General features: G+C 36.0%; 5 protein-coding genes across 15 annotated transcripts in view; 1 reads left to right on the top strand and 4 right to left on the bottom strand.

The window, feature by feature from the left end:
- Positions 1–357: 357 nt before the first annotated feature.
- On the bottom strand, positions 358–1,960 carry LOC144472386 (eukaryotic translation initiation factor 4E type 3). Its single transcript, XM_078185428.1, has 6 exons — positions 1,792–1,960; positions 1,444–1,564; positions 1,076–1,183; positions 894–1,016; positions 709–805; positions 358–620 (listed from the first exon to the last, which is right to left on the bottom strand). The coding sequence occupies exons 1-6, from the start codon at positions 1,938–1,940 to the stop codon at positions 586–588; spliced, it is 633 nt and encodes a 210-aa protein (XP_078041554.1). The 5' UTR covers positions 1,941–1,960; the 3' UTR covers positions 358–585.
- A 365-nt stretch (positions 1,961–2,325) lies between these two features.
- Positions 2,326–12,918, bottom strand: Usp47 (ubiquitin specific protease 47). Of its 5 annotated transcripts, XM_078185470.1 has the most exons (19): positions 12,629–12,890; positions 11,767–11,907; positions 11,604–11,690; positions 10,236–10,430; positions 9,847–10,156; positions 9,569–9,747; positions 9,305–9,479; positions 9,120–9,241; positions 8,823–9,016; positions 8,529–8,743; positions 8,240–8,463; positions 7,967–8,137; positions 7,360–7,879; positions 6,889–7,284; positions 6,412–6,828; positions 6,083–6,327; positions 5,635–5,988; positions 5,377–5,543; positions 2,326–5,305 (listed from the first exon to the last, which is right to left on the bottom strand). In XM_078185470.1, the coding sequence occupies exons 4-19, from the start codon at positions 10,425–10,427 to the stop codon at positions 5,182–5,184; spliced, it is 4,005 nt and encodes a 1,334-aa protein (XP_078041596.1). In that variant the 5' UTR covers positions 10,428–10,430; positions 11,604–11,690; positions 11,767–11,907; positions 12,629–12,890; the 3' UTR covers positions 2,326–5,181. The 5 variants fall into 5 exon arrangements, with proteins under 5 accessions (XP_078041596.1, XP_078041595.1, XP_078041598.1 ...); XM_078185469.1 differs by lacking the exon at positions 11,767–11,907 and having other exon boundaries at positions 12,837–12,918; XM_078185472.1 differs by lacking the exon at positions 11,767–11,907 and having other exon boundaries at positions 12,606–12,890.
- Positions 12,919–13,569: 651 nt separating this feature from the next.
- Mau2 (Mau2 sister chromatid cohesion factor) lies at positions 13,570–18,152 on the top strand. The gene is made up of 8 exons (XM_078187736.1): positions 13,570–14,230; positions 14,498–14,677; positions 14,757–15,035; positions 15,120–15,366; positions 15,443–15,690; positions 15,766–15,971; positions 16,056–16,258; positions 16,345–18,152. Exons 1-8 carry the CDS (start codon positions 14,006–14,008, stop codon positions 16,539–16,541), a joined length of 1,785 nt encoding a protein of 594 aa, XP_078043862.1. The 5' UTR covers positions 13,570–14,005; the 3' UTR covers positions 16,542–18,152.
- A 187-nt stretch (positions 18,153–18,339) lies between these two features.
- LOC144473655 (NADH-quinone oxidoreductase subunit B 2) lies at positions 18,340–19,775 on the bottom strand. Its single transcript, XM_078187737.1, has 3 exons — positions 19,615–19,775; positions 18,630–19,154; positions 18,340–18,547 (listed from the first exon to the last, which is right to left on the bottom strand). Exons 1-3 carry the CDS (start codon positions 19,637–19,639, stop codon positions 18,450–18,452), a joined length of 648 nt encoding a protein of 215 aa, XP_078043863.1. The 5' UTR covers positions 19,640–19,775; the 3' UTR covers positions 18,340–18,449.
- Positions 19,776–20,319: 544 nt separating this feature from the next.
- Wwk (anoctamin 8 white walker) overlaps positions 20,320–23,893 on the bottom strand; it is a 43,578-nt gene continuing 40,004 nt past the window's right edge. For all 7 annotated transcript variants that reach the window (XM_078187732.1, XM_078187729.1, XM_078187735.1 and 4 more), the window contains one exon: positions 20,320–23,504. In XM_078187732.1, the coding sequence (XP_078043858.1) occupies positions 22,937–23,504 (568 nt within the window). In that variant the 3' untranslated portion in view covers positions 20,320–22,936. The remainder of the gene's footprint in view (positions 23,505–23,893) is intronic.

The raw sequence follows: 23,893 nt of genomic DNA, 5'->3' as shown, positions 1-23,893 counted from the left end.
CGAAGACGGAACGAATAAATTGTGAGCAATGACTGGCGCCAGACGCCGCGTTATGTTGTACATCTGTCGGAATTTCTTATGGACCATAACGCGAGGCTGCTTTGGAGAACTGTGAACATTTTGGGAGAATGTTCAATAATTTATAAGGCAACCTTCCGTTAAACTTTGCTTTGTAATGAACCGTGTATTGAATAATAATTTTGTATCTTTTCCGAGTAGAATCGTTATGTTCGCCTGTATAAAGTGGTACTGTAAGAAAATAACAATTATTAAATAATATTTAGGACCAATTTACAATTTCCATTATAATTCCAATGGAAAATGATGAAAAATTACGCGGACGAAGAAAAATAGTCGTACAGTGTAAATATAAAAATATATTTTATGGTCTTTAAAATTGATACAGTATCAACGATCCTTTAGGCTTCTATAGTAAACAAATTATTATCAACAAATTGCATTTGGTATAACTTGATAGAGCAGTATAGATACAATTTATACTTCTTGTAGAAATCGCCGTGCGAGTGATATTTATTGCTCATTCCATATTTACTGGCCGATGATGTATCCAGTGGCAACGTGCTTTTAACGACGGCCGTAAGCGTGATGCGACTGATGGGCTGTGGAGGAATTTGAAGGCTTTTATAATTTCCTTCGACATTGCGATGCAAGTACGTCGGTAACATAAAAAGGTAGCTCGAAGCTTACGTTTATAAAAGTCTGAGAAGTTCACGTTTGGTAACAAAGAATGAACTTTTTTTAATACAGTTGCTCTCGGTGCAGAAGCTGCATTCATATTCCATATCTAAACGAGGATACAATGAATTTAGTAAATATCAATGTATGAAAATTTAAATTAACTATATTACATTGTTAGGCGCTTAAAAGATTACTTGAATCATATCGTCCCTGTCTTTAATAGACACAGTTATTCCACAGACTTCATCATCTATAGCCACACACTCGGCGAATTGTTCTCCAATGGCTGCGAGCACTATTTCCTTCCAAATCTTTTCCTAAAATGATGTTGGCTACAACGTTTGTAACAACTATAAATGAAAGTTCTAATACATACAGTATCAGATTTATGGCACTTTATTCTCCATGTTCCACCATGCTGATTAATCGGTTCCTCCCATAATGGGTATCTTTCGTCTCTCATCAAGTGGTAACTATATTTAACCTGGAATTAAAACAATACATAATGGAAAATATCAAACGTTTGTACAATTAATCTATTATTCCTCAATATGCAAATACCAAAATACAGCGTAAATTCATACACTCGTTTCTTTTTTTTCGTTAAAATTATGTGTTAGAGTATAACAATGAATACTAAAAAATAAATACCATAAAAATTAACTATTAATTATCAAATATTGGTCTATCACATAATTTGTCGACTAGCGCTTACGAGCAACACGAAAGAAATAATCTACGAACCTGCATGGAGCTAACATTTGGTATATTATTGAAGACTGCCCAAAAACTCTGCACTGTATTCACAGTATAAATCTTCGTTAAATTTTGTTTATATTCTTCGACAGTTGTGCCAGACACAGCTCTGTTAATTTTACAAAGTTTTTGATCTGTACATACACACTATGAACAAATAACGTAGCACGTTTTAAATGATTTTTTTTCATTAATTACGATAACGCAACGATATGAGACGGATATCTATGACGTTTTCCGAGAAGTGATACAACGAAAGAAAAAGCGATAGATATGCAGTAAACGGCACTGCAACTTCGTAATATTATGCAGCGAGATGCGGATACACGTTCTTACTTATCCAACCAGAAAGTCCACGAAGTTTGCAACGGTGTTCCCAACGATTCGTGTTCCTCGATCGTTTTTACAGTTTCGTCCGAAAACACCGGCGTTTTCGACAAGTCCGCCGAACTGTCGTCTTTCGATTCGTACTCCACCGCGGCCATGTTTGAAACGACGATGCACATACAAACACACACACGCGCACACGCATCTGTCATCGTCATGTGCATATTATAAGTCATGTGGTCGACGACAAATATAAGAACGATTAAAATTGTCGAAAACGTTAGCGATCGTACGAGGATACATTTAACAATGTTCTGTGTACTATTGGAGATTAAATTCGTGAATATAAAACCATCGCACAAATATCAATTTCGTTACCGACAGAATACGTATCGATAGAGCGGCGCTAAGTTTGTTCTATTCAAATTCAAATCCATGTAACTTGCATTCACGACAGATACGAAAAGACGGGGCGGTAATTGTACGTATATCTTGTTCATTAAAGTTGCCGAATATGTACAAGTCAATAAAAGAAACACCACACACTGATTATTAAATTTATATTTTTCATCTTTCCTAATAGGTACGAAAATATAAATTTGCATTTTATTATTTATAAGATGACTACAGTTCGTTAAATCATTTAATATATTAATAAAAACCTGCATTCGAGAAACCTCTAGTTTAATGTAACTTTTTAATCACGCAAAGATCGTATAACAATTTCATTAAAGAAAAGTTAGAAAAAATAGTATCCAAATAATAATGATAATAAATATAATTTAATTTCAAGTAGATTGTACGATATAATTCATGATCATTTGTAGTAAAGATAATTTTTCAAGTAGATACACATTTGTTCTTATAACGAACTATTTTTGTGTTACAATTTTGATCTTAAGGCATTCGCAAAAGGGACCAAAATTATGAGCTCTGTAGCACTATATAAGTTTATTACTTTGTGTAAGTATGCACAAATATTTCAATATTTAAATACGATATTATAATGCGCAATGAATATTTACAATGAATGGAAGTACATCATAATCTAGACAACTATTCTGGGTAGATCAGCACCCATAGCAAAAATTAACAAAAACGGAACATACGAATAAAAAATAATTTAAAGATAATCTGCAACAATCATACAAAATGAATAAACAATACTATTCCACTATGTTTTATTTACTATTTGCGCATACCTACAACTTTACTTAATGAACAAAATTCCAAATGTTACTCTCTGCTTGGTAATTATGAGAACAATTGTTAAACAATACTTAGGGTTTAGCTTCAAACATTAGAAATAAGATTGGTTGCAAACAAAGAAAAAAATGAAGAAAAGCACGAAACACTATATTCTCCACTTTTTTGCTACATTTTCAAATTTTACGTTAACAATGTTCATAATCACAAGCAAACACAATTCAGGTGTACACGATTACAAACCGTAATCTTACAGATTACGTGTTTTGTAATTTTGTAGACAATTTTTATATAATATAAAACAGGTGAAATCACGACTATTCATCAGTCATCAATTGAGTTTTATAATATGCAATTAAATTGTCGATGAGGAAAAGTATTAATACTTCTGAGTGAATAAAAAATATACAATCTAAATTACAGCTATATTGAAAGAACCTTAAATCACCATATTACTGATGTCATACTGAGGATGGTATACATTTCAAACATTTCATTTTCGATTTAATGAATACTTTTGCGTCCTCATCCATTATTACCGTTTGACGATTTCAATTCAAACGCAATTTAATTGCACAGAACTAATGGACAACCAATTATTAATGACAAGGATATCAGCAACACCCTTCTACACCAAAGTTTCTAATGATGGAATTTGCAAAGAAAACAAAAATGCCAAGTTAAACTGTTGATAAATGCGAAAGGATAGTGGTGCCCTACATGCATGCAGTGCATTGTATCACAATAGAAGATAAAACCCTAGCATCATACTCTGCTCACGATGTATGGTGATGTTGATACGAAGAAAGATATTGACGTTCGATTCACAAGTTTTATTATTTACAAGCAACTGATCTATCATACAAATGTAAATTTAGTGGACTTTTCTTGAAGAATCTTTTTTCATTGTATTGAAAATTTCATTTGTAGGAAACAACAACAATGCCGTGGCTAAACGTATTTTTTGGTTTACCAAGTGGTACAGATTTCTTTGTACCGATAACACGTGATGAATGAATAAACATACATAATTAAATAAATTAAAACGTACTGCAGGATACATGCCTAGCCAGAATGGATTTTAATAATCGCGTGGAAGAATTTCTATTTAATTCAATAGTAGTAACGACAAGTTAAAAATCCTTGAAAAAAAACCATTTAGTTACCTTTTTACAAACGAAAAAAGGAGACGCGTAACATGACGCGTTAAAAATAAGAATCATGAATTAGTTTACAACTTATCTAACCGTTACTACTACCAGATTAAATTGTAGGGCGGGCAAAGGACTTATAACTGAGAATTATGTCGTATGAATGCTATTTAACCTACACTGGCATTAAAACGGTTATGTATTGTGGTCAGATAAATGTCTTTCAACAAATAGATATACTCTGTGCTGTATTCGGATATTAAAAATCTTTCAACTTTCGGAGAACTCGTTTGACATAGTTTAATGCACGTGTATGAAAATTTTGAAATGATCATCTATGATTAAGGGAAGTGAGGCCCGGGAGTTTATGAAAATGTTGATGCAAAAACTCCGAATGTTCGTTAGCTACGTACACATGTACAGTAATCGCTCCATAACTGTAACGAACACAACAGAAACGAGTTGCAATATATAGAGCCAGAAAAAGCCTTGCCATTATGGAACCACTACTGTAAATTGTAAGAAACCCATTGTTTAAATTCGGATTATCACCAAGCAACTTGATTTTCTTTTCAAGTTTTTCCTTATTTGCTACCATCCTAGGCTTTCACGATCTTCGTCGATGTTTGTGCTCTTTAGTAGGATCTTATAAATGGTAAAATAACTTGACAATCTGCAGATAATTGTCAGTTCAACGTCTATACAGAATTAAGAAACTTCACGACCAGTCATGATAACTGAAATGTCGAATCTCTAGCGTTTTAAAAACCCAAGAAAATTCGAGATTTCTATCAATTTGAGGAACGACCGATTCTTTAGCAGCGCGAAAGCTTTGAAATGCCGAAGATTTACCGAAGCACAGAATATTTGGTGATTTTTGAATACTTGACTTCATGTTCCCACACGTGTCTATTATTGGGTTATAACAAGCATTCGTCCTGCCTTCTTAGTGTTCTTAGGGCGGAAAAAAAAACGGAACGAATTTATGTTACAACCTAATATTTAACAGTCGTTTATCAGAAGATGTATGTTCAATGGACGATCATTCGGTGCTGGTCAAATGTATTTTAAGCGATTTTTCTCGTCGGCGTCGCGTCATCGATGTTATTTCTTCTTTATCGAACTGACTCGGTATTTTCGACAGTTCTTTTTTGTACCTGCTATCCCTGACGAAACAAAAGAAATGACGTTGAATTTACGCGGTCACTTATAATTACTCCTTATACTTTCTACATACCTATATAAAAATAGAGAACCATTATCAATGTCAAACTCGACATCTGAATCTTGTCCATGCCATGTTAACTTCCTCTCAAAATCGAGGGGTATGAACATTATCGACATTTCGTCGTCTGCTTTTGCTATCTCTATATATTCTTCAGGTATAAACGCTACCACAGACAGCTAAGTAAAAATATAAAACAATTATAAAATTATACGTGTTCACGTTGTGCATAGTCACGAAGGGAATATTTGCATCATGCAGCTCGTTCACCTTTTTCCTCATTTCTGCTACAGATTTCTCATGCATAACAATTTCCTGGCAAATTTCGTGTACACGATCCACATTCCCAACACGCACTATAATTTGATTGCTGTTGGTAACGAGGTCTTCATCAGGTAACTTTTGTATGACCAATTCAGATTTCGAATGCAACTGCAGATCATCGAGTTTCTGATCATCCAAATACACTTTAGTCGCCCGCGTCAGGTATTTTTCCCTCAGTCGACATCTCTTCAATGGTATATCTATGTCATGTGCATCTTTAATATGTTCTAAGATAGCTTTCTTTGCCTCGAGGACGGTCATATCTCTAGATAATATCCAAGCACCCAGAAACTTGAACGTCTGTATAAAATATGATGAAGAAGATACGTTAATAACAATACCAAGAATATCAAAGAAATCATTTAGAAATATTGCATCGACTCCAGCCACTTACGTTATCTGTTTGAGGATGTAACTGATATATTTTTATTCTAAAATCAAAGAAACGTCCAACTTTCACTGTGAAATAATCATCTTTAAAAGTTTGGAGATTCTCTAGAAGTTTATAGTACGGGAAATCCTCGAGATCTTTAAAATGGTAGGAAATCCTAAAACAATCTACTGGTACACCGATATATGGCACCAGTTTTTGCTTAAGCATACCGTACTTCATCTTCCTCGACACTTCTACTTTCAGAACTGTAATAAAAAAAAAAAAGAGTCAGATGAAGCATGATATAATCTGTTTAATCTAATAGGTATTTTTCAGAAGGTGCTACGTACATTGATTACCATCCTCCTCGTAGGGTGTAGTTTTAAAGTAACATTCTGCTTCATCATTCTCAGCATTCGTATTGGATGCACGATGAATTATATCGTTTAACTTCATGTATGGATCATTAAAATCGTCAAATTCGAGAGCATCTCCGACCAATGTTTTATCACTATCGCTAAGGCTGCTATCCTCACTATTACTCTGTTCTGGTGTATTCCATTTCTCGCTTTCGCCTAATTGTGGACTCGCATTCTTCACCGACACATCTTCGCTACTCTTTCCAATTTTTAGAATCTCATTACTTTTAGAAGTAGCAGTGCGATTCGAGTCGCCACTATTTCCTTTGGATGGACTATCAGCATTGGACCTTTCCGTGTCTTTACATCTTTCGCCTAACGTCGAGTTATTCCATTCTTTCCAATAACCTGCAATTCAATTGTGTCATTGTAACACATCGTAAAGTTCCGAAATAATGCACCACTTACGTTCATTCATTTCACTACTTTTACTCGGATCAGGGAGCTTCAACCGGAACGTGAGTATATTTTCGTTGTTTGGATAATTTAATAGAATGTTGGCCGAGGTCGCTTTATCAATCAATGACATCCATTCGTCATTGTACGTGGTCGTCAAAAATACATCAGTGTCCTCGGTAAGCTTGGTGCTGCTCAATAAACTACATTCGTCGTCGTCCATTAACGTTAACTTCTTCCCCGGTTCTCCCAGCAGCACTGCCATTTTACTAGACTTCATACCGAACAACATCGTTAGCATTTTTTTATATTCCCTGACTGGTTGTGAACGCAACGCTCGCAGTTTCAGTGGACCTTCCGTGATCTTCTCTTCGACGACATCGATAGCATATACTTTTGTCGTGATAACTACATATTACAAGCATAAAACAGTGAATTTAATGTGGAATTAAAAGTGTGCAATAGCAATAATAATTTACATACCGTCTTGTTCATCCTCTACGGCCTCCTCATTCTCGTTCCGTATTTCTAAAAGAAGAGTATAAGCTTCTCTTTTCCAAACACTTTCGAAACTTTTTTGCTCCATCCCCTCATAGCGACACAAAACCCGACGCTTGAGGGGATCATAACGAACTAAACGACAATGTTTGAGATTTACTTTACATTCCAAGTTAAACGTCTGCCAACATTGTCTTGTAGCTTCCGCCCAAGTAACGTCGCGGAAGAAATCTATCACGAGCCAGTGCATTTTCGGAGGATATGAACAACCAACTGCTACTTGAACTGAAGACCTTAATTTGAGGAACGATGTAAGCTCGTCATTTAGTTGTGTACGAACTTGACTATCTTCTGCAGACAACTTTTTTTTTAGATGCGTATCTATCATATCCTTGTAAATCCTCCGTGACATTGTATATGTATTATTAACGCCCTTTCTGTCGTAAAGAAAATGCCATTTTTCTCTTCTCTCGCTTTCGTTCTCTTTCATTTTCTTCAACAATTTCTGAAAAATTTAATGATATGAAATTCAAACGCAAGGAAAACGACGGTAGTAGAAATGTAATAAAATCGTTACGATTTCACACAGTACCTGTATATGCAACGGAAAATCTTGCACTTGCATAGGTAAAACGTTACGAGCAGGATCAATTTGTCTGTACATAAGCATGTATGCGTTAGTACTACTACATGATGCAGTATGATACGACCTATATTGAATGGGACCACCGCCATACGTTTTTTGAATATCATCATTTGTTATCTGCAATTGAACTCGTTAGTTTTAGTACTTATACGATGTAAAGGTAAATCAAGATTACTATTCATTAATATTGTTATCGTTGACGAATACTTATGTTCATACCTGAGTGACACTTTGATCATTAAAGCACAGCCATTCTTGTGTTCTGAAGTCTTTTATGTAAGCATAATAATGACCACCGCAGGCACTGCCGCTGTGTATCATAATTGAAAATAATTCATAATTATAACGGCCTTCCGTGGCGTTATTATCACGATTCTTGTCGTTTTCATAATTATGTTCGATACAATTTGATGTTGATGGACCATTATTTAGAACATCTACTCCTAAAATAAATGAACTATTGTAATTAATTTTCTTAAACTTTCTTTACCTTACAAAATCATTATACCTTCGTCGTCGTCATCTGGATCATTATTTTTCGAGTGACTGCTGTTGGAAAGACTATTTTCACATGGAGTGTAATCATCATCTAGGGTTCCACTATCTGTTGTTAAGCTGTCATCACATTTCACTAAACTTGTGTTCTTCTCGCTAACCGAAGATTCTTCATTCGTCGTGGTCGATATGAATCGATTTAAGTTCAATATATTTGGAAAAGTGACTCTAAGATTGTAAAATTAAATATGAAAACACGTAACTTAGAATAAATGTATATTCGGAATATTAGTCCGTGTACGCTTACTTATCATTGAGTTTAACTCTGCGGAAGGTGTTGAAGTCGAAATCAAATCGTTTAAGATGCAACGTCAAGAGATATGGAAATTTGATGAATTTTAAACCTTTATGTGCATCACATTTTTTATTACACTTTTCACAATAATACTGGTTGCTTCCTTCTAATGTCTCATGCTGTACAAACGCTCTTAAGGCTTCTTCCTATTAAAAATTTTATTTTTATACATTTAATGCATATATCGCCTTTTATTGCACTTAACACGTATAGTTTCATGTTTCTTGAAATATAAGCTTATAAACATACCACGCTATTGTATGCTACATTACTACCGAACGGTCTTACTGGCAACGGTATATCGAGAAAAGTATCTTCCCTAGATTTTTCAGTTCCACATTCTAGACACTTAACATAATCGGTCATCGTACCTGTTAACATAAAAATCAGATGACAAATATTTTTTTAATGGTTATAATTATTCTGATGTGTACCTTCGTAAAACCTGTTGATTAAATCGGCTTGTTCCGTGTTTATAAACTTCTGTTCTAATGCATCAAACATTACCCTGCAAAGTTCTTGAATATCGTGTTGTTGCCAGGCTTCCGTGGAATCCCAACCAAAGCTTTTTGTTAACGCCGTAGTCTCCACAGCTGATCTCATTGATGTCTGCAAATATATGAGTAAGTCCTCGTTAGAGGTCTCGTTGATGTCGAATTATATCGCGAATTATCGTTAACTACATATGATATTAATACCTGTAAGTTTAAGAATAATTTTTGCAACTGATATGGAATACTAGTAGTTTCATCTTTTTCTGATCCACCCGTATACTCCCAATTGTACAAGGCATTTCGAAATTCTGGGGTCATGTACAATGCTTGCAGTAAACTATTTAAATAACATGTCATTGCTTGATTTACCAAACCGACGTAACCTGAAACAGTAAGATGTTGAAGCAGGAGCAATATAAAAATATAAATACAAAGTATGTTCTAAGAAAATAGTAGCATTATAATGGGTTTTGATTCCGTACCTGTTTCAGGTTTAATAGGACTTATAAAATCAACATTATTATCTTCTTCTTCATTGTTATCCTCCAATACTAATGAATCATGAAGAGATTCTTGATGAAGAGATTCTCGAAGAAGCGATTCGTGCTCGATACGTTCTGACAGAGTCGGATGTTTAAACGGTGTGCATTTTGGAGTGGGATACATCAACAAAGTGTCTATTGCTTCGCAAAGTGACTTCACAACGACGAGTCTGTATGTATTGTCTAATGTTGTAGAAAAATTTACATCAACTTCTGACATAATTTTATTTTTCATTTCAGATAAGTCGATCTAATGGCAATAAGATAGCATTAAGTTATTCGAGACAAATGTATTCAAATAGGATAATAAAATAAATGTAAATATTAACCAGTTTCCCATTTGCTTCCAGCACCAGCTTAAAGCTGTCAGCCTCTATTTGATAGTTCTCTTCAATGTATTGGTACAGATCTTTAACACTGGTTGTTGAATTTAGGAAGTACGACAATTTCTGATCCATTAGAACAGACTTGGCTATCTCATTAGATATATAAATTGGACAAGATATAATTACAGACTCCATGATCTGTAAATAAAGTGAGTTGATCATTATAATATAATTGAACAAACGAATATATTATAGTAATGTTTTATATGCGTCAACGTTAAAGAAGTTCATTATGTTGTAACATAGTTTAATGTGCTTCACTGACAGCTTCTGTCTTCTAGCCTTGATTGAATATCTAAGTATTACTACAAGGCAAGTAAAAACAAACTATTTATTTTCACCACTCTTTCTATAATTCTTTTTCTTGATCAATAGACGTACCGTTCTAAATCAATCTAAAGCGACTTTATTATTATAATCTACAAAGAACTTTTGTCTCCTAAATTTTATACTCTCCACTATATTTAGCCTACAAAAGGCTCAAAACTGATCACCATATTCCCTTGTAATTTATAGTCTGCTGATAACAAAGACGCACAATTTGGTACGATGGATTCTTTTCTGAGGTTACCAATTACATATATACATATGCATGCTGTACGAACATTATGTCTGAAGCATTAATTTAATATTATATATAAATATTTTCATTGAAATGTAACACCAATAGATATTACCCTATATATTCTTAGCAAATAAGGGCTGAATCACTTTGAAATATGTTATTTATTATTTAGAAATAAGTAATGGAAATTTATTAGTAATTTTCAGACAAATAAAATTGGCAACAGGCCATGCTAAAGGTGGAAAACGAGTGAAATCTATGCAACACAGTGAGATAATACTCTGCACAGTATGACACAGTAAGTAAAGCCTATAGAGCCTCCAGTTATATTTAGAATGTCTAAACGAAGACTTGGAAAATGGCTCTCTTCTCCGAGATCAGAATTCTCCCCTCCTTTTCCTTTTCTTTCTCACTCACTGAGAAAGAGATTGCCAAATAATTGAAAGTTCTACGATCATCTTACAAAAATGTGACTTATTTTTTTATCCAATTCATCATCTAATAATAGACAAGAAATAGAATAGAGTTAAATTAATCCATCATATAATTGAACATGTTTCTGTTATAATAATATACAAATAGAAAATAAAATATATTTACATTCGAATTATTTATTAAAAAAAAAATTATATTAAGAACTTGAGAACTCTACTTAGAAGATCGAAACGATTAACTCGAATCGAGCATAAACAATCTATTTCTCTCAAATTGTTATAGCTATAGTTAATATTTTTTATGAAACTTACCTAACAGTCCTGTTTTATAGAAAATATGCTTTTTGTCAGAATAAGTTATAGAATCCAGTCTGTGTGTGCCAACTGATATTTTTCAGTCTAAAAAATTGAAAGTAATGCAAGGTTATTATGTCCAGTCCACGAAACTGTAAGAATCTCGAGTTATAGGACTAACATTTTTTGAACTAACGACGTTATTGCATGGTAACAGAACTATATTCCACCATCTACGTCTTTAATCGAACCGATCAGTATCATGTCTTTAATTTCTACGGATGCTCGTGGCAAGTGCAAGACAAAGGATAATCTTTCATTTCTGAAATTTTCTTTCATTCGAAACGAACAGGAACTAATAAACAAACGAGTCGGGAACTTTTAACCATCGGCCGTCGAAGCGTGCTCAGAAGAAATCCCGCTTGTGCCGGGTCTTCCTGACACATTCACAATGTCTCAGCCCGTTGCTAAAACTAGAACACTAATTTAGATCCCGAAATTGACTTTATATTATTGTACACTGGCTGTGATCTATGCGTCTCCAGGCCTGACCCGTTCCGGCGGCGGATGGTTAAAAACAGAAACGTGGGCGATACACGGGAACGGAAACACCTTAAATATCGTGTTTAGCGGAGAGGTTCTAAAGATAAAAACAACATATACTGAAAACAAAAGTCACAGAACAAGGAGTTCACTGAGTAACACGAGCACAAGTTTAGATTCTTTTCATTGAATTCTTGCCGGTTTGGTTGTAAGCGCCGATAACTAAGAACGTGCGTAACTCGCGGATTCAAAATATTTATACGATGAAAAAGCAACAAGACGTAGACGAACAAAAATCGACGATATAACATAGAGAAGATCGAAATGCACTCTCGTGCCAATGGAAGCGAGTTAGAGTACGAACGTTCCTTTTTGTTTCCGTATTGATCAGTAAAACGTCGTCCGTGACCGGACGCTGAATTCATCGGAGATGTTCAACGGACTAATTAAAAGCCAAACATCGAATTGATACCATACCAGTTTATTTTCCTGATACTAACAAGAACGAACATATCCGAAGGTCTTATGAAATGGCTGGTCAAGTACATGCTGCGTCACAGTTTATATGCCTCCGAATTGTCTACATTGAAATAATTCGCTCGGAAACACGGGACTCCCGCACGTTTTCTTTATTTTGTGACACCTAACTTAACGTTCCTTCACGTACATCGTTGGAAACAAAGTCAACAGTAAGATCCAATTCCTTACCGAAATCACAAAATGCGCAACATTCACTTTACGCCATATTTTCTAACTGTGAACGTGTTTTACGACTTCGACGCTAGGTGGCTACGAATACCAGCTGTTTTCGCGGGCACATTGACAGATTTAATCGAAGCACGGAACACGCACGTACCAGAGGCGACTTCCGTATGCATCTGTGATCCATACATGAATACTAAAAGCTTGAAAAAAAGTAATGAAAACAAAATAATGCGTTTTATCTGGCCTATTTTCTTCTGTAATCAACAATTTAGAAAATATTCGAAAAAACGTGGACTTTGCGTACATTTAATTAATTGTTTCAAACAGGAGAATAAAATAAAAGCCAGCTTAATATGTATGAATAACATCGATTGTACTCCAGAAAAACCGCGATCAAGATTCTATACCAGATGAATCTTGATAATGGATCAACATGAGCCACTTAAAATTATTATTTCGTATAGCAAAGAAATTATCGTCAAATTTCAAACGTGGCGCTCGAAGCAGCGGCGCCATTGTACAAATTTAGCGCGATTCAATTCGTTGCAGTAGAATTGTGTATTCGTAAATATTCCTATATATAGAAAATTACCACGGTACAATTAAAAAAATTTAAGTAAGCGCATTTATTTGATTACATTTCATTTATCTGCTTCCTGCAGTGCTCGGATCTCTCTTAAATTTTTGTTTCAAATCTACTTTCTTTCAGGTCGGAGAAACATGTACTAATTGGTTCAGTTACCTATATCCGATACAATGATACACGACGATTCCATCGAATACCGTTTTCATCGTTATTTATAATAATTCGTATTAAGATGTGCAACGTTGTGGATCGTCGAAATAGGTTCATTCACGTGACGCTAACGGTTCGGGTTTACTACTAGCGAAAAAGCTTGATGTACACGCGTAAAAAATGCGAGCCAATAATGTAGAAAATGTCGTGTTGCATGTACATATATATGTAAACATTACGCAACATAGCGGTTTCCAGGGGAAACGTATTCGACAGGACACCGCGAAATTGTAAATCGTGCCGTGATCACGGCTACACAGTTCGGGACAGTGATACAGTTTTCATTGTGTTTCGTGGCGGGAGTTCTTTAGTTGTTGGTTAGAAACCAGTGACCGTGTGTTATCACGGTTGGAGATTTTGCTTGTGAAATGTCAAAATGGCGTCTTCGCAGGACGCTTGGTATCTGTCGTTATTAGGGCTAGCAGAAAACTTTCGAACGTCGAATCCGCCGAATATTAAGTCGTGCATACAGTGTTTACAGGCGGTTTTCAATTTTAAGCCACCCCCGAGGGTCGAGGCGCGTACTCATCTTCAGCTTGGTAACATCCTCCTCACGCATACCAAAAACATCGATTTGGCGCGGTCTCATTTAGAACAAGCGGTTGGTCTCGATATTAATTGTATTATAACTACTTATGTTTAGCGTTCTTCAGTGTTGTCTGTAATTATTATCGTATATCTCTTGCAAATAATCGTATTTTTGTTTTGCGACGATTCTAACCTTTCTTTTTATTTTGGTAGTGTCGGTAATGTAACGCAAGAACGATCAAAATCACATCGATGTGTCAGTGACTTTACTGGAACAGTAGTTAATTATATTATGATAGAAATATAGCCTGATCGTTTAACAATTTACATTGAATTTCAGTGGCGTTTAAGTCAAAACATAAACACCTTCGATGATGTTAAGTTTGAAGCAGCAAGTGTAGTCGCAGAGCTATACGAGCAACAGCAACAACCAAATCTCAGTAAGCCAATATTAAGGAAAGCTATTGAACTTTCTCAGCACAATGTGTATTGGCATTGTAGACTTATTTTCCAACTTGCAGTGAGTAATAAAATAAATTTTGAATAAATTCATGAGATAAATCGAAAACAAATTAATCTTGTATCGTTTTTTTTTTTAGCAAATACATGCATCGGAAAAAGATTTTGTTGCAGCAAGTAGTTTACTTGCTGTAGGCGTCGATTACTCTCATATTAGCAATGCAAGTTATACAAGAGTTCTGTTCTTATTGAGCAGATGTATGCTTTTATTAATAGACAAGAAATTTAATGAAGTTCATACTCTCTTAAATTCGGCAGGCCATCATGTAGAAAATTGGCAGGGTAGCCCGCACCAGAAAGAGTATTTAAAAGTATATTTTTTGGTACTTCAAGTTTGCCATTACTTGATGGCAGGCCAGGTGAGTAAGAAGCACTGTTACGTTGTCATTTTTTTACAGAAACATTTGATTTTTCTAAACCTTATCATAAATTTTCAAATTCAGGTGAAAAGTGTTAAGCCATGCCTGAAACAATTACAACAGAGTATACAAACTATAATGTCTCCTAGTTGGCCAGCCGATGAAGTGGTTACAGGCTCGAACATTGGAGATATGTTTATATGGATGCCAAAGGACCATTTGTATGTTTTGGTATATTTAGTAACAGTTATGCATTCAATGCAAGCTGGTTACATGGACAAAGCTCAAAAATATACGGATAAAGCATTAACCCAAATTGAGAAACTCAAAAGTAAATATAGCATAGGTACACATTAAATGTTCCACTATAATTTTAAACTGAATTCAATTACCGCGTTCTTTTACAGGTGCTGATAACAAACCTATACTCTCTGTTTTTCAATTAATGTTGTTGGAACACATAGTGATGTGCCGACTTGTAATGGGAAATAAAAGTGTAGCTCTAGCAGAAATTTCTCAAGCGTGTCAACTTTGTAGAACTCAGCCAAGGTTACTTCAAGGTCATAGGCCGCAGTTACACGCTTTATTAGGATTGTATGCAATGTCAATGAATTGCATGGAGGCTGCGGAAGCACAGTTTACAGCAGCTCTCAGGGTAAAATTGTAAACATAAGCGAAATCATTTTATTTGTTGTTTATGGAATAATTTATAGATGATTATTTCATTTAGACGTCACAAGAAAGAGAGCTTTGGACTTTTGCGAATTTAAATTTGGCAATAGTATACCTAAGAACTAAAAGGGATAATGAATTAGGTGCTTTGCTAGAACGAATAAACCCTGAATCTTTACCATCTCATTCGCATTCTTTAAGAGCAGCGGCATACTACGTACAAGGTCTTCAAGCGTTTTTTGGAGCTAGATACAACGAAGCGAAGTAAGAATTTAATCGTAGTATTGCAGCTAATAATTTATTGTTACCAGTTATCATAATTGCTGAAATCTATTAATTGTTTTTCAGGAGATATCTCCGTGAAACATTAAAAATGGCGAATTCCGAAGATTTGAACAGACTTACGTCGTGTAGTCTCGTACTTCTAGGACATATATTTCTTTCTTTAGGAAATAGCAGAGAATCTATGAATATGGTTACGCCAGCGATGCAGTTAGCTTCTAAAATACCTGATGTGCATGTACAATTATGGGCTACTGCTATTTTGAAAGGTATATGCGTATGTTTTAGTAGATTTACTTTACGCGTGTCAAGTTGGAGCATAAAAAATATTGACCATGATTTTTCTGGTTTCCAGATCTTTACAGAATTTGTGGAGATCCGAATCGTGAAAGTGAAGCGTATCAAATGCATTGCAATTTTTCGCAAACGTTATTGAAAGATCATTTTCAAAGCACACAAATGGGTGAGCACTCTCTCATACAGTGGACTGACGGGGCAGTGCCAGCCTTACCAAGCAATCCACCACCTTCCACATCACAAGCCATTCTTTAATATTATTCAAAATTTTTACATTTAACGAGTGTAATTTGAAACGTGTAACATATTTTGGTGGAGCACAGACATGTGCTAGGTTTGTACAATTTTATTGTTAAATTACAGAAGGAATAATAATAAAACAAGACTAGAGGTACCGATAAATTGGAAAACGCAAAGAGCCGGAGCTCTGTGTTACGTGGAAATTAATGAATTTAACGATCGTACCATGAAAGATTAATAAGTGGAATCGTGATCAAAATCAGAGATAATTAATTTAATTTGCTATGGATATCGATCAGTATCCAAACTCGCTGATTATTATTCGAACCTTTTTCAAGGGTACTATAAATCACAAATTATTATTTGCGAAGTTTCATAAAGATTCTATATTATACATAGATTTGTACAAACAATTTACTGTAGTTGTTTTCTACGTCACAGAGGATATGCAAGAGATGAACATATGTATAGAACTTTGATATATTTTATTATTTTGTATATTGTAAATTATCTTGAACTTCTTTGTTTTCTTCTTTTGTAATTATATATCTGCGAACCAAGAGAAGCAAAAAGTAGAAAAAAGAAAAAACGACAACACTGATGCCGAGATTGTCGGACCAGCACACGGTTGAATGGGAATTAGACATTTCTTTGATGTAATGGTTATACCACCGCACAAAGACTTTTCGAAACCAAGCTTAAGTTTAATTTATACTGTAAAGATAGTAACAGGGGTTATGAGTATGTATTATTACTTATGTTTGTATCGAGAGGCATATTAAAAGTACGCCAATAAGTGTTAATGACGTTCTACAAAAAAAGGACACAATACTTTTGGCCGAATTTCATTCTTCTTTTACATATCATTTGCTCTCTAGAAAACAAATTCGTCCAGATGCGATGCTGCAGGCAAAGGACATAATAAAACGAAACGTAACATTAGTATTCTATGATTACACCTTGACTTCATTCGCATACTTTTCCAAATCTAAAATTCTCATACGTTTTTAGATTTACGTAGTACATTAACAAATATTTACTTAATTGACCTTTGCAACAATTTGAATCTAACCTGTTGTAGTATGAAATTGTGGTCGATTTATACTCGAAAAAGAAAATAGTCACAAAAAGTTAAATTTGAATTAAATTTAAACATTATTATGAATCATTGGAAAAAGAAAAATGATCAATAGAACAATGATAATATTTCCGGCATACTATGCTCTTAAATGACCCAAGTAGGCGTTTAAGTTCGGGCTGTGGACATAATAGACATAAATGTTCATAAAAAGTGTACTCTTGTACATGGATATAATGCAGTAATAGATACAATAGGTTGCAGGTTGGCTTTTTTTTTACAGAAGTACCGTGTACCTATCGTATACGTATCAGTTGATGTGTTTTTATTAAGCAACGTATGTATGTAATGTATAATTAAAATAAACAGAATCGTAATTAGTATTAGATAGAGCAATATATAAAGAAGAAAAAATAAAGGGGCCTTAATATGTGGTAAGCTGAATAGCAAAGATGTTCTGCCTAACTCTTTGCTTCGTTTAAATTAAGATATTGTACATATTTTAAATAGTGAAAATAATAAAGAATAAAATAATGAGAAGAATATAATTAATTACATGTCTCTAAGAATGTTTTACTGTTCTTTTTATGCGTTATTGTAACAAAAAATTACTTTCTAGAACCCTTTTGTGGCTAAAAATGATAACAGTTTCCATGAGAGATGAATACTTTTATTTTTCAGGAATTTGTATGACCTATAAATGCGTAAAAATATGTTGTTAATTACCACTTTCAGTTAATATGGAAACCAGTTTATAATTACAGTGGTTCACCTTAATTACATTTCATACTTTAATAACACAAATCTTTATACATAAATTGCTACAGAACTCAGGTACCTACACATTATTTTCTATACCACAATTGAACTGTCTTCATTCTCTTAACTTTCTTCTGTAGCTGCAATATACCGTACATCAAAGCTTCTGCAGTCGGGGGACATCCTAAAGTATTACAACATGTACAAATATTATTACAATCTTTCAGTAGACAAGTACACAATTGTATATGTATTAAATGTATTACCTGGCACATATATGTCCACAGGTATAACTCTGTCGCATCCTCTGACAACAGAGTAACTGTAATGATAATAGCCTCCACCATTGGCACAGCTTCCCATCGAAATGACCCATCGTGGTTCAGGCATTTGATCATATATCCTCCTCAGAGCTGGAGCCATTTTATTTGTTAAAGTACCAGCAACAATGATAACATCAGACTGTCTTGGAGATGCTCTGAATACCACTCCATATCTGTCCATGTCGTATCTGGGTGCAGCGATGTGCATCATTTCAACCGCACAGCAAGCCAAACCAAATGTCATTGGCCATATCGAACCCTTACGTCCCCAGTTCAGAAGATCGTCTAATCTAGCCATGGCATACTCTCCTACACCTTTGGTATCTTGGAAAGGACTGTAAGACTTCCATTTCTGCTTTTCTGGCAGATTGGAAGCCATACTTCTAGTTTGAGATGTTAAAGCTGCAGGACATCTCGAAAGAGCTACATTATTGCGAATCAGGGACAATAAGCCCTGACTCACAGTGGCTGAAAATTCAAAGGATATTGTTGTACATTTAAAATGTTGGTAGAATTAACATGAAAATGTTCGTTTTCATGGAATATATCAAGTGCATTCATTGTAGTATTTAGAAAGATCAATTACATCGAAACATTGTTTTCTCTTTTTATTTCCGTGATGGGTTTATATTCTAATTCTGGAGGTTATGAAACATGTTGCAATTCAACTCGATGCAACGGTTCACGTCAACAGACGCGGACATAACGTTAATTTCCCTTGTTTGAATAAGCACATCTTATGCAATACAAACTGTTATATAGGATTCGGCATAAAATAGTCTTACGATGAAGTGTGTATGGAATGCATGCATACATTCGTGAACAATCGATCACAACGAGTATGGAATTATTGTTATTTTATCGGTTCGTAACTTCGCTCGTTCGATGAAATTGTAAATGGTTGTAAATCTATTGTGGAAAAACTTACGCGAAAACATAACAGAGCGAATCATTTTCAGCCCAACGAGACACACTCACGTCACGGAGGTGTCTGCTACACTGTGATTCTGCGCGGCAGCGCATTCGATACAATTGGATTGTGTTTACAACATGCACGCGTTACTTACGAATTATATTCTATATCGTGTAAACTATTTAAGAACAATCATCGTCACGACGTGAATCAAACCTACGTGATTAAGAAATTCTATGAATAAATAACCTATTTCATTTTCATTATGACGCCTAGCTTCATTTGAATGATTTATTACTTCACTCGAATGAAACAACCATCGTTGTCTGTCGATTTTGGCGCCGCATTTGATTTTTAAATTTCGAAGGACAATTACAATCGGAGAATTGACGCGTTTCTTGCTACAGTTAACTCGGTTTTCCGTATCAGAACCTGAATTATCGATTGTGCACGAAATGCTGTGATGAAAGCAAAATTTCTCAAAAAACATAAATGAACTAAAAAACGTATCTCCTAGGTATATTTTTATGTTTTATAATATTTTTTAACTAAATCAGACAAGTGCTTTAAAATACAATTTTCATATAAACGATGGAAGCAGAAAATAAAATTGGCTGTGTGACGTCTTAAAGACGTCCCGAATATCGTACACCAGACACGGCTTTAAGACGACTCTCGAGGACTTCTTCGTGTTATCTGGGACGGAATATGAAGAAAATGTTGTTCGTTCGTAGAATGTTTTTATTGGCTCAGTTCCTGTTTTATACAAAACATCTAACAAACATAGATGCGTTCCGCTGACATTTTTAAAACCTCGCCTTACGAAAAGCGACTAAACTATCGACTTCGCGGATTCTAGTCTCGCGGTTCCCAAAGGGCACGCTACAGTACGATGCAAAATACTGGTTTTTGCTTGAACAGTGCTCAAACGTCGTCGCGGCGTCTAATCGCTAGCTAGTCATGGTGATGGTCGTTAAAAAGTTCGAACGTAAGAAAGTGCCTCAGTGAACGACTAACGCTACTTCAGCTGCGGACGGGGACGTCAGCTAGGCCATGGAACCAAATCTATACGCGTGGCTCATTAAACAATTCGCTATATACAAAAACGGTTCCTACGATGTGTCGCTTGTCAACAGAACCGTATATATGTTTCTCCTTCTTCCCGATAATTTTCACCTCGCCGTTCTCTTCTTTCCCAAAAGAAAAGTAAAACCGAAAAACGGTGTAATATCGTCGTGATGTTTTCGTTTTCCGTGTACAGTGCTCCTCCAATCGACTCGTTCGTCGTGCACGTGTCAGTGTTGGGCGCGCACGCGCGCGTACGCCCGTGTGTGGACAGTGTACGTATGTAATGAACTGCGGTGCACCGTGTTTATACTTGTAGAGACTTCCGAAGAGATCTATTTAGCAAAAGTTCGTTAACCCATAAACATCTAGATAACATTAAATAACAACTTATACTTCAGCAACAACAACGGGACCTCTGTACCGTTCCTGCCCCGTATCGGATCGATATTCCGGGCGACTGCCTCTGTTAGCATCGGTCGTTTATTATACTTTACAAATGTCGTAACAGTGTGTCGCGTTCGCCGCGACTTCCTCTTTACATGTTAACGCGGCCTCTCCTGCATCGCTTGCTCTTCTTTTTTATTTTCGACCTGTTGTTCACTCTGTCTCGTCGACTCTCGCATCGCAGGTGTAATCGGTAAGACGCGAGTCTTTTAATTATCATCGCTTCGATAGTACAGCGGTCATCCCTACCGCGTGTCATTGTAAGTTCGATCTTTACGCAAACACAAACGCACGGATGAGGAGTACAGCCAAATGGATGGTAACTGAATGGAACGTGAGAAAAATACGCATCGACGGCAAGAAAATATAGTTAGCCAAAAATTAATTCGCTTCGGGGGTCGGAGGGGAAAATAGAAACGCGCTATCGGCTGTCGGATCGGGCGCAACTGATTGAATATCGGCAAAATTGTTGTCCCGTAATATTCTGTTCACGTCTCATAAATACCAACGAAATCGATCGCGAAAATAATCGGTTACGTAGCGTCGATGGCACGAACCTTCTCGCAGTTTATAGTCTACGATACCATGGTACCAACTAATCTACCAAAATTGTGACTTTTTAAGATGATACGCTAAACTGGTTTCTATATAACGACGTCTAAAATCTGTAACGTCTCAATTTACGTTTGTGCGCCGTTTCTTTGTTCGTCCTCATTGATGTGCTCTCTTTTGTTTTTCTTTCTTCCTTTATATCTTTCCTTTTTCTGTCTTGCTTTCCGTTTTTCTTTCTCTCTCGCTGTCTTTGTTTTTCGTATTGCATCGCCCCTCTTTCGTTTCAAACGGTTTTTATCACGCGCGTTCTCCGGTGCGCGCGATTCGCGTACGCAAATGATACTCATTTAAAACACCAATAAAAATCCATAGAAAACATTTTGTTTATCGATACGTCGGAGATCGTTTCACATTTCTTTTTTTTTTTAAGTTTTGCGGTTTTTTACACAGATAAGAATTTCGAGAGGATCGATAGACACATAGTAAGCAGAATTTCGTATCGAACGTTACGATCGATCACCGGCCAATCTGATATTAATACGAATTCCAATTAATCGAAGTGTTCGCGTTTATTTGGAGGTAGATTCGTAAGTCAATCCGTAGATACGGGCTTCTATTAACACGTTCATGTTATCAACGCTAAACAGTTTAGACTTCTGAAATTCTCATGTACGTTTCACTGTTTCAGGTTGCATAAAAAGCCTGAGCCGTTTAATGGAGTCCCTTAATCAGTTGAAAGAAATGTCCAATGTTCAACGCTAATCCTATCGACGATTAAAAATTATCATAGGAACGAAAATATCAAAGTTACCTTAAGTTAAAAAAATAACGAAACATAAACAGGTCAAAAACATTCAGTAATATTGTTATTTTCTCTTCGGACTATTAAAATCATTAAGGAAGAAATACATTTGCATCCATTCTCGTCCTTAACAATAGAGTTAAAGAAGTTTTTATTTTACATAAAGATTCGCAATCTACAAGTAAGATTCGAATCGCAGGGAACCCGATTGAATGGTGAACGTGTTAAAAGACGGCCATAACGTTTCGTGCTCTGGCCATCGCATGAGCTAAATAACTCGTACGAATCCGTCGTGCGTTTTCGTGACCGCACATGTCGGTTGGTTTACTTTTCGAACAGTTTTAGAGAAGATCGAAGATTCGGTATCGCGATAGAGCAACATTCGTATCATAGCGAGAGTATCACTGGCGCAGACGCGAATGTTTCTACGTAGCCTGTGAAACGAAACGGAAAGGAAAGGTGAGAAAGCGGCTAATGGTTAAGTCTGCGTAGTTCCATGGCTGCGATGTCATCCACGGATATAAGCTTGTCTATGGGGATGCAGGAGAGTTCACCACCGACGCATGACTGCGGCTGTTGCCATCTGGCCTCCTTCTCGGCCTCCTTCGCCTTGAGCTCGGCCTCCCTTGCCCGACGCTCCTTCAGCTTCAGCGAGAAGATCGCGACGGACCTCGCCCTCTTCATCAGGCTCTGCTTCACCCGGGTCTTCTTCGCCTCTTGATCCTCCTTGTTCGGCTTCTCTTCCTCCTGGCTGGTTTTGCTCGAGTCCGATCGGCCGCTCGAGTCCTTGTCCCTCTCGGAATAGTGGGACGTGTGCTGTCTATGGCTGTCGCGGCTCTCCCGTTGATGATGATGTTGTTGTTGCTGTTGTTGTTGTTGTTGCTGCTGCTGCTGTTGTTGTTGTTGCTGCTGCAGTTGTTGCTGCTGTTGATGATGATGAAGGTACTGCTGTTTCTCCGTCTTCTCCCGCTCCCTCTCCCTGTCCGGAGAGAAACGGAATTTCTGATTTCTGTGAGCCATCGTCCACGGCGGAGCTGACCTTTAAACCAAAAAGTCCATTTGCTTTGGAATCCTTTTACTGTTGAATTGTGACGATCTATTTAGGTCCAGTCATAAATAACTTCCGTTCCTTTATCAGACATACAGTTTGTTTCTTTTTTTCATTAGATTCTACTCGATTGTATTGGAAGTTATTTATGACTCCACCTAACATATTTGTCTATATCTGGCTAGGGATCTTCAATGCTTGATCTTGGTTAAGGAAATCTCCGTTAGACCTACGACACTATCTAAATTCTAGCTTCCTAGAAGCGTAGTTAAGTTAACTAGTTACTTGTACTAGGTTCAACAAGTGGCCCGAGAAAAATGTCTAAAAATTTAGCCTGCCAAAATAAAGATCCATTGCTCGTGTCGACGATTCTCTTTCAT

Source organism: Augochlora pura, chromosome 7 (genome assembly GCF_028453695.1).
Source record: "Augochlora pura isolate Apur16 chromosome 7, APUR_v2.2.1, whole genome shotgun sequence".
Lineage (NCBI taxonomy): Eukaryota > Metazoa > Arthropoda > Insecta > Hymenoptera > Halictidae > Augochlora > Augochlora pura.
This window is presented reverse-complemented; position numbering and strand designations above follow the sequence as displayed.

Bases quoted from the DNA above. Each gene is read 5' to 3' on its own strand.
- LOC144472386 (XM_078185428.1), bottom strand. From the start codon at position 1,940: ATGGCCGCGGTGGAGTACGAATCGAAAGACGACAGTTCGGCGGACTTG. The intron at 1,184-1,443 runs GTTCGTAGATTA...TTTTAATTCCAG, and splicing joins CAAATGTTAGCTCCATGCAG to GTTAAATATAGTTACCACTT. The intron at 621-708 runs GTAAGCTTCGAG...ATTCCTCCACAG, and splicing joins CTTCTCAGACTTTTATAAAC to CCCATCAGTCGCATCACGCT.
- Mau2 (XM_078187736.1), top strand. From the start codon at position 14,006: ATGGCGTCTTCGCAGGACGCTTGGTATCTGTCGTTATTAGGGCTAGCA. The intron at 15,367-15,442 runs GTAAATATAGCA...GTTCTTTTACAG, and splicing joins CCAAATTGAGAAACTCAAAA to GTGCTGATAACAAACCTATA. The intron at 15,691-15,765 runs GTAAAATTGTAA...TATTTCATTTAG, and splicing joins AGTTTACAGCAGCTCTCAGG to ACGTCACAAGAAAGAGAGCT.
- LOC144473655 (XM_078187737.1), bottom strand. From the start codon at position 19,639: ATGATTCGCTCTGTTATGTTTTCGC. The intron at 19,155-19,614 runs GTAAGTTTTTCC...TTGAATTTTCAG, and splicing joins TCGCTCTGTTATGTTTTCGC to CCACTGTGAGTCAGGGCTTA. The intron at 18,548-18,629 runs GTAATACATTTA...GTAATACTTTAG, and splicing joins TGTGGACATATATGTGCCAG to GATGTCCCCCGACTGCAGAA.
- Usp47 (XM_078185469.1), bottom strand. From the start codon at position 10,427: ATGGAGTCTGTAATTATATCTTGTCCAATTTATATATCTAATGAGATA. The intron at 8,138-8,239 runs GTATGAACATAA...GTTCAATTGCAG, and splicing joins ATGATCAAAGTGTCACTCAG to ATAACAAATGATGATATTCA. The intron at 7,285-7,359 runs GTATGTAAATTA...TGTAATATGTAG, and splicing joins CGTAGAGGATGAACAAGACG to TTATCACGACAAAAGTATAT.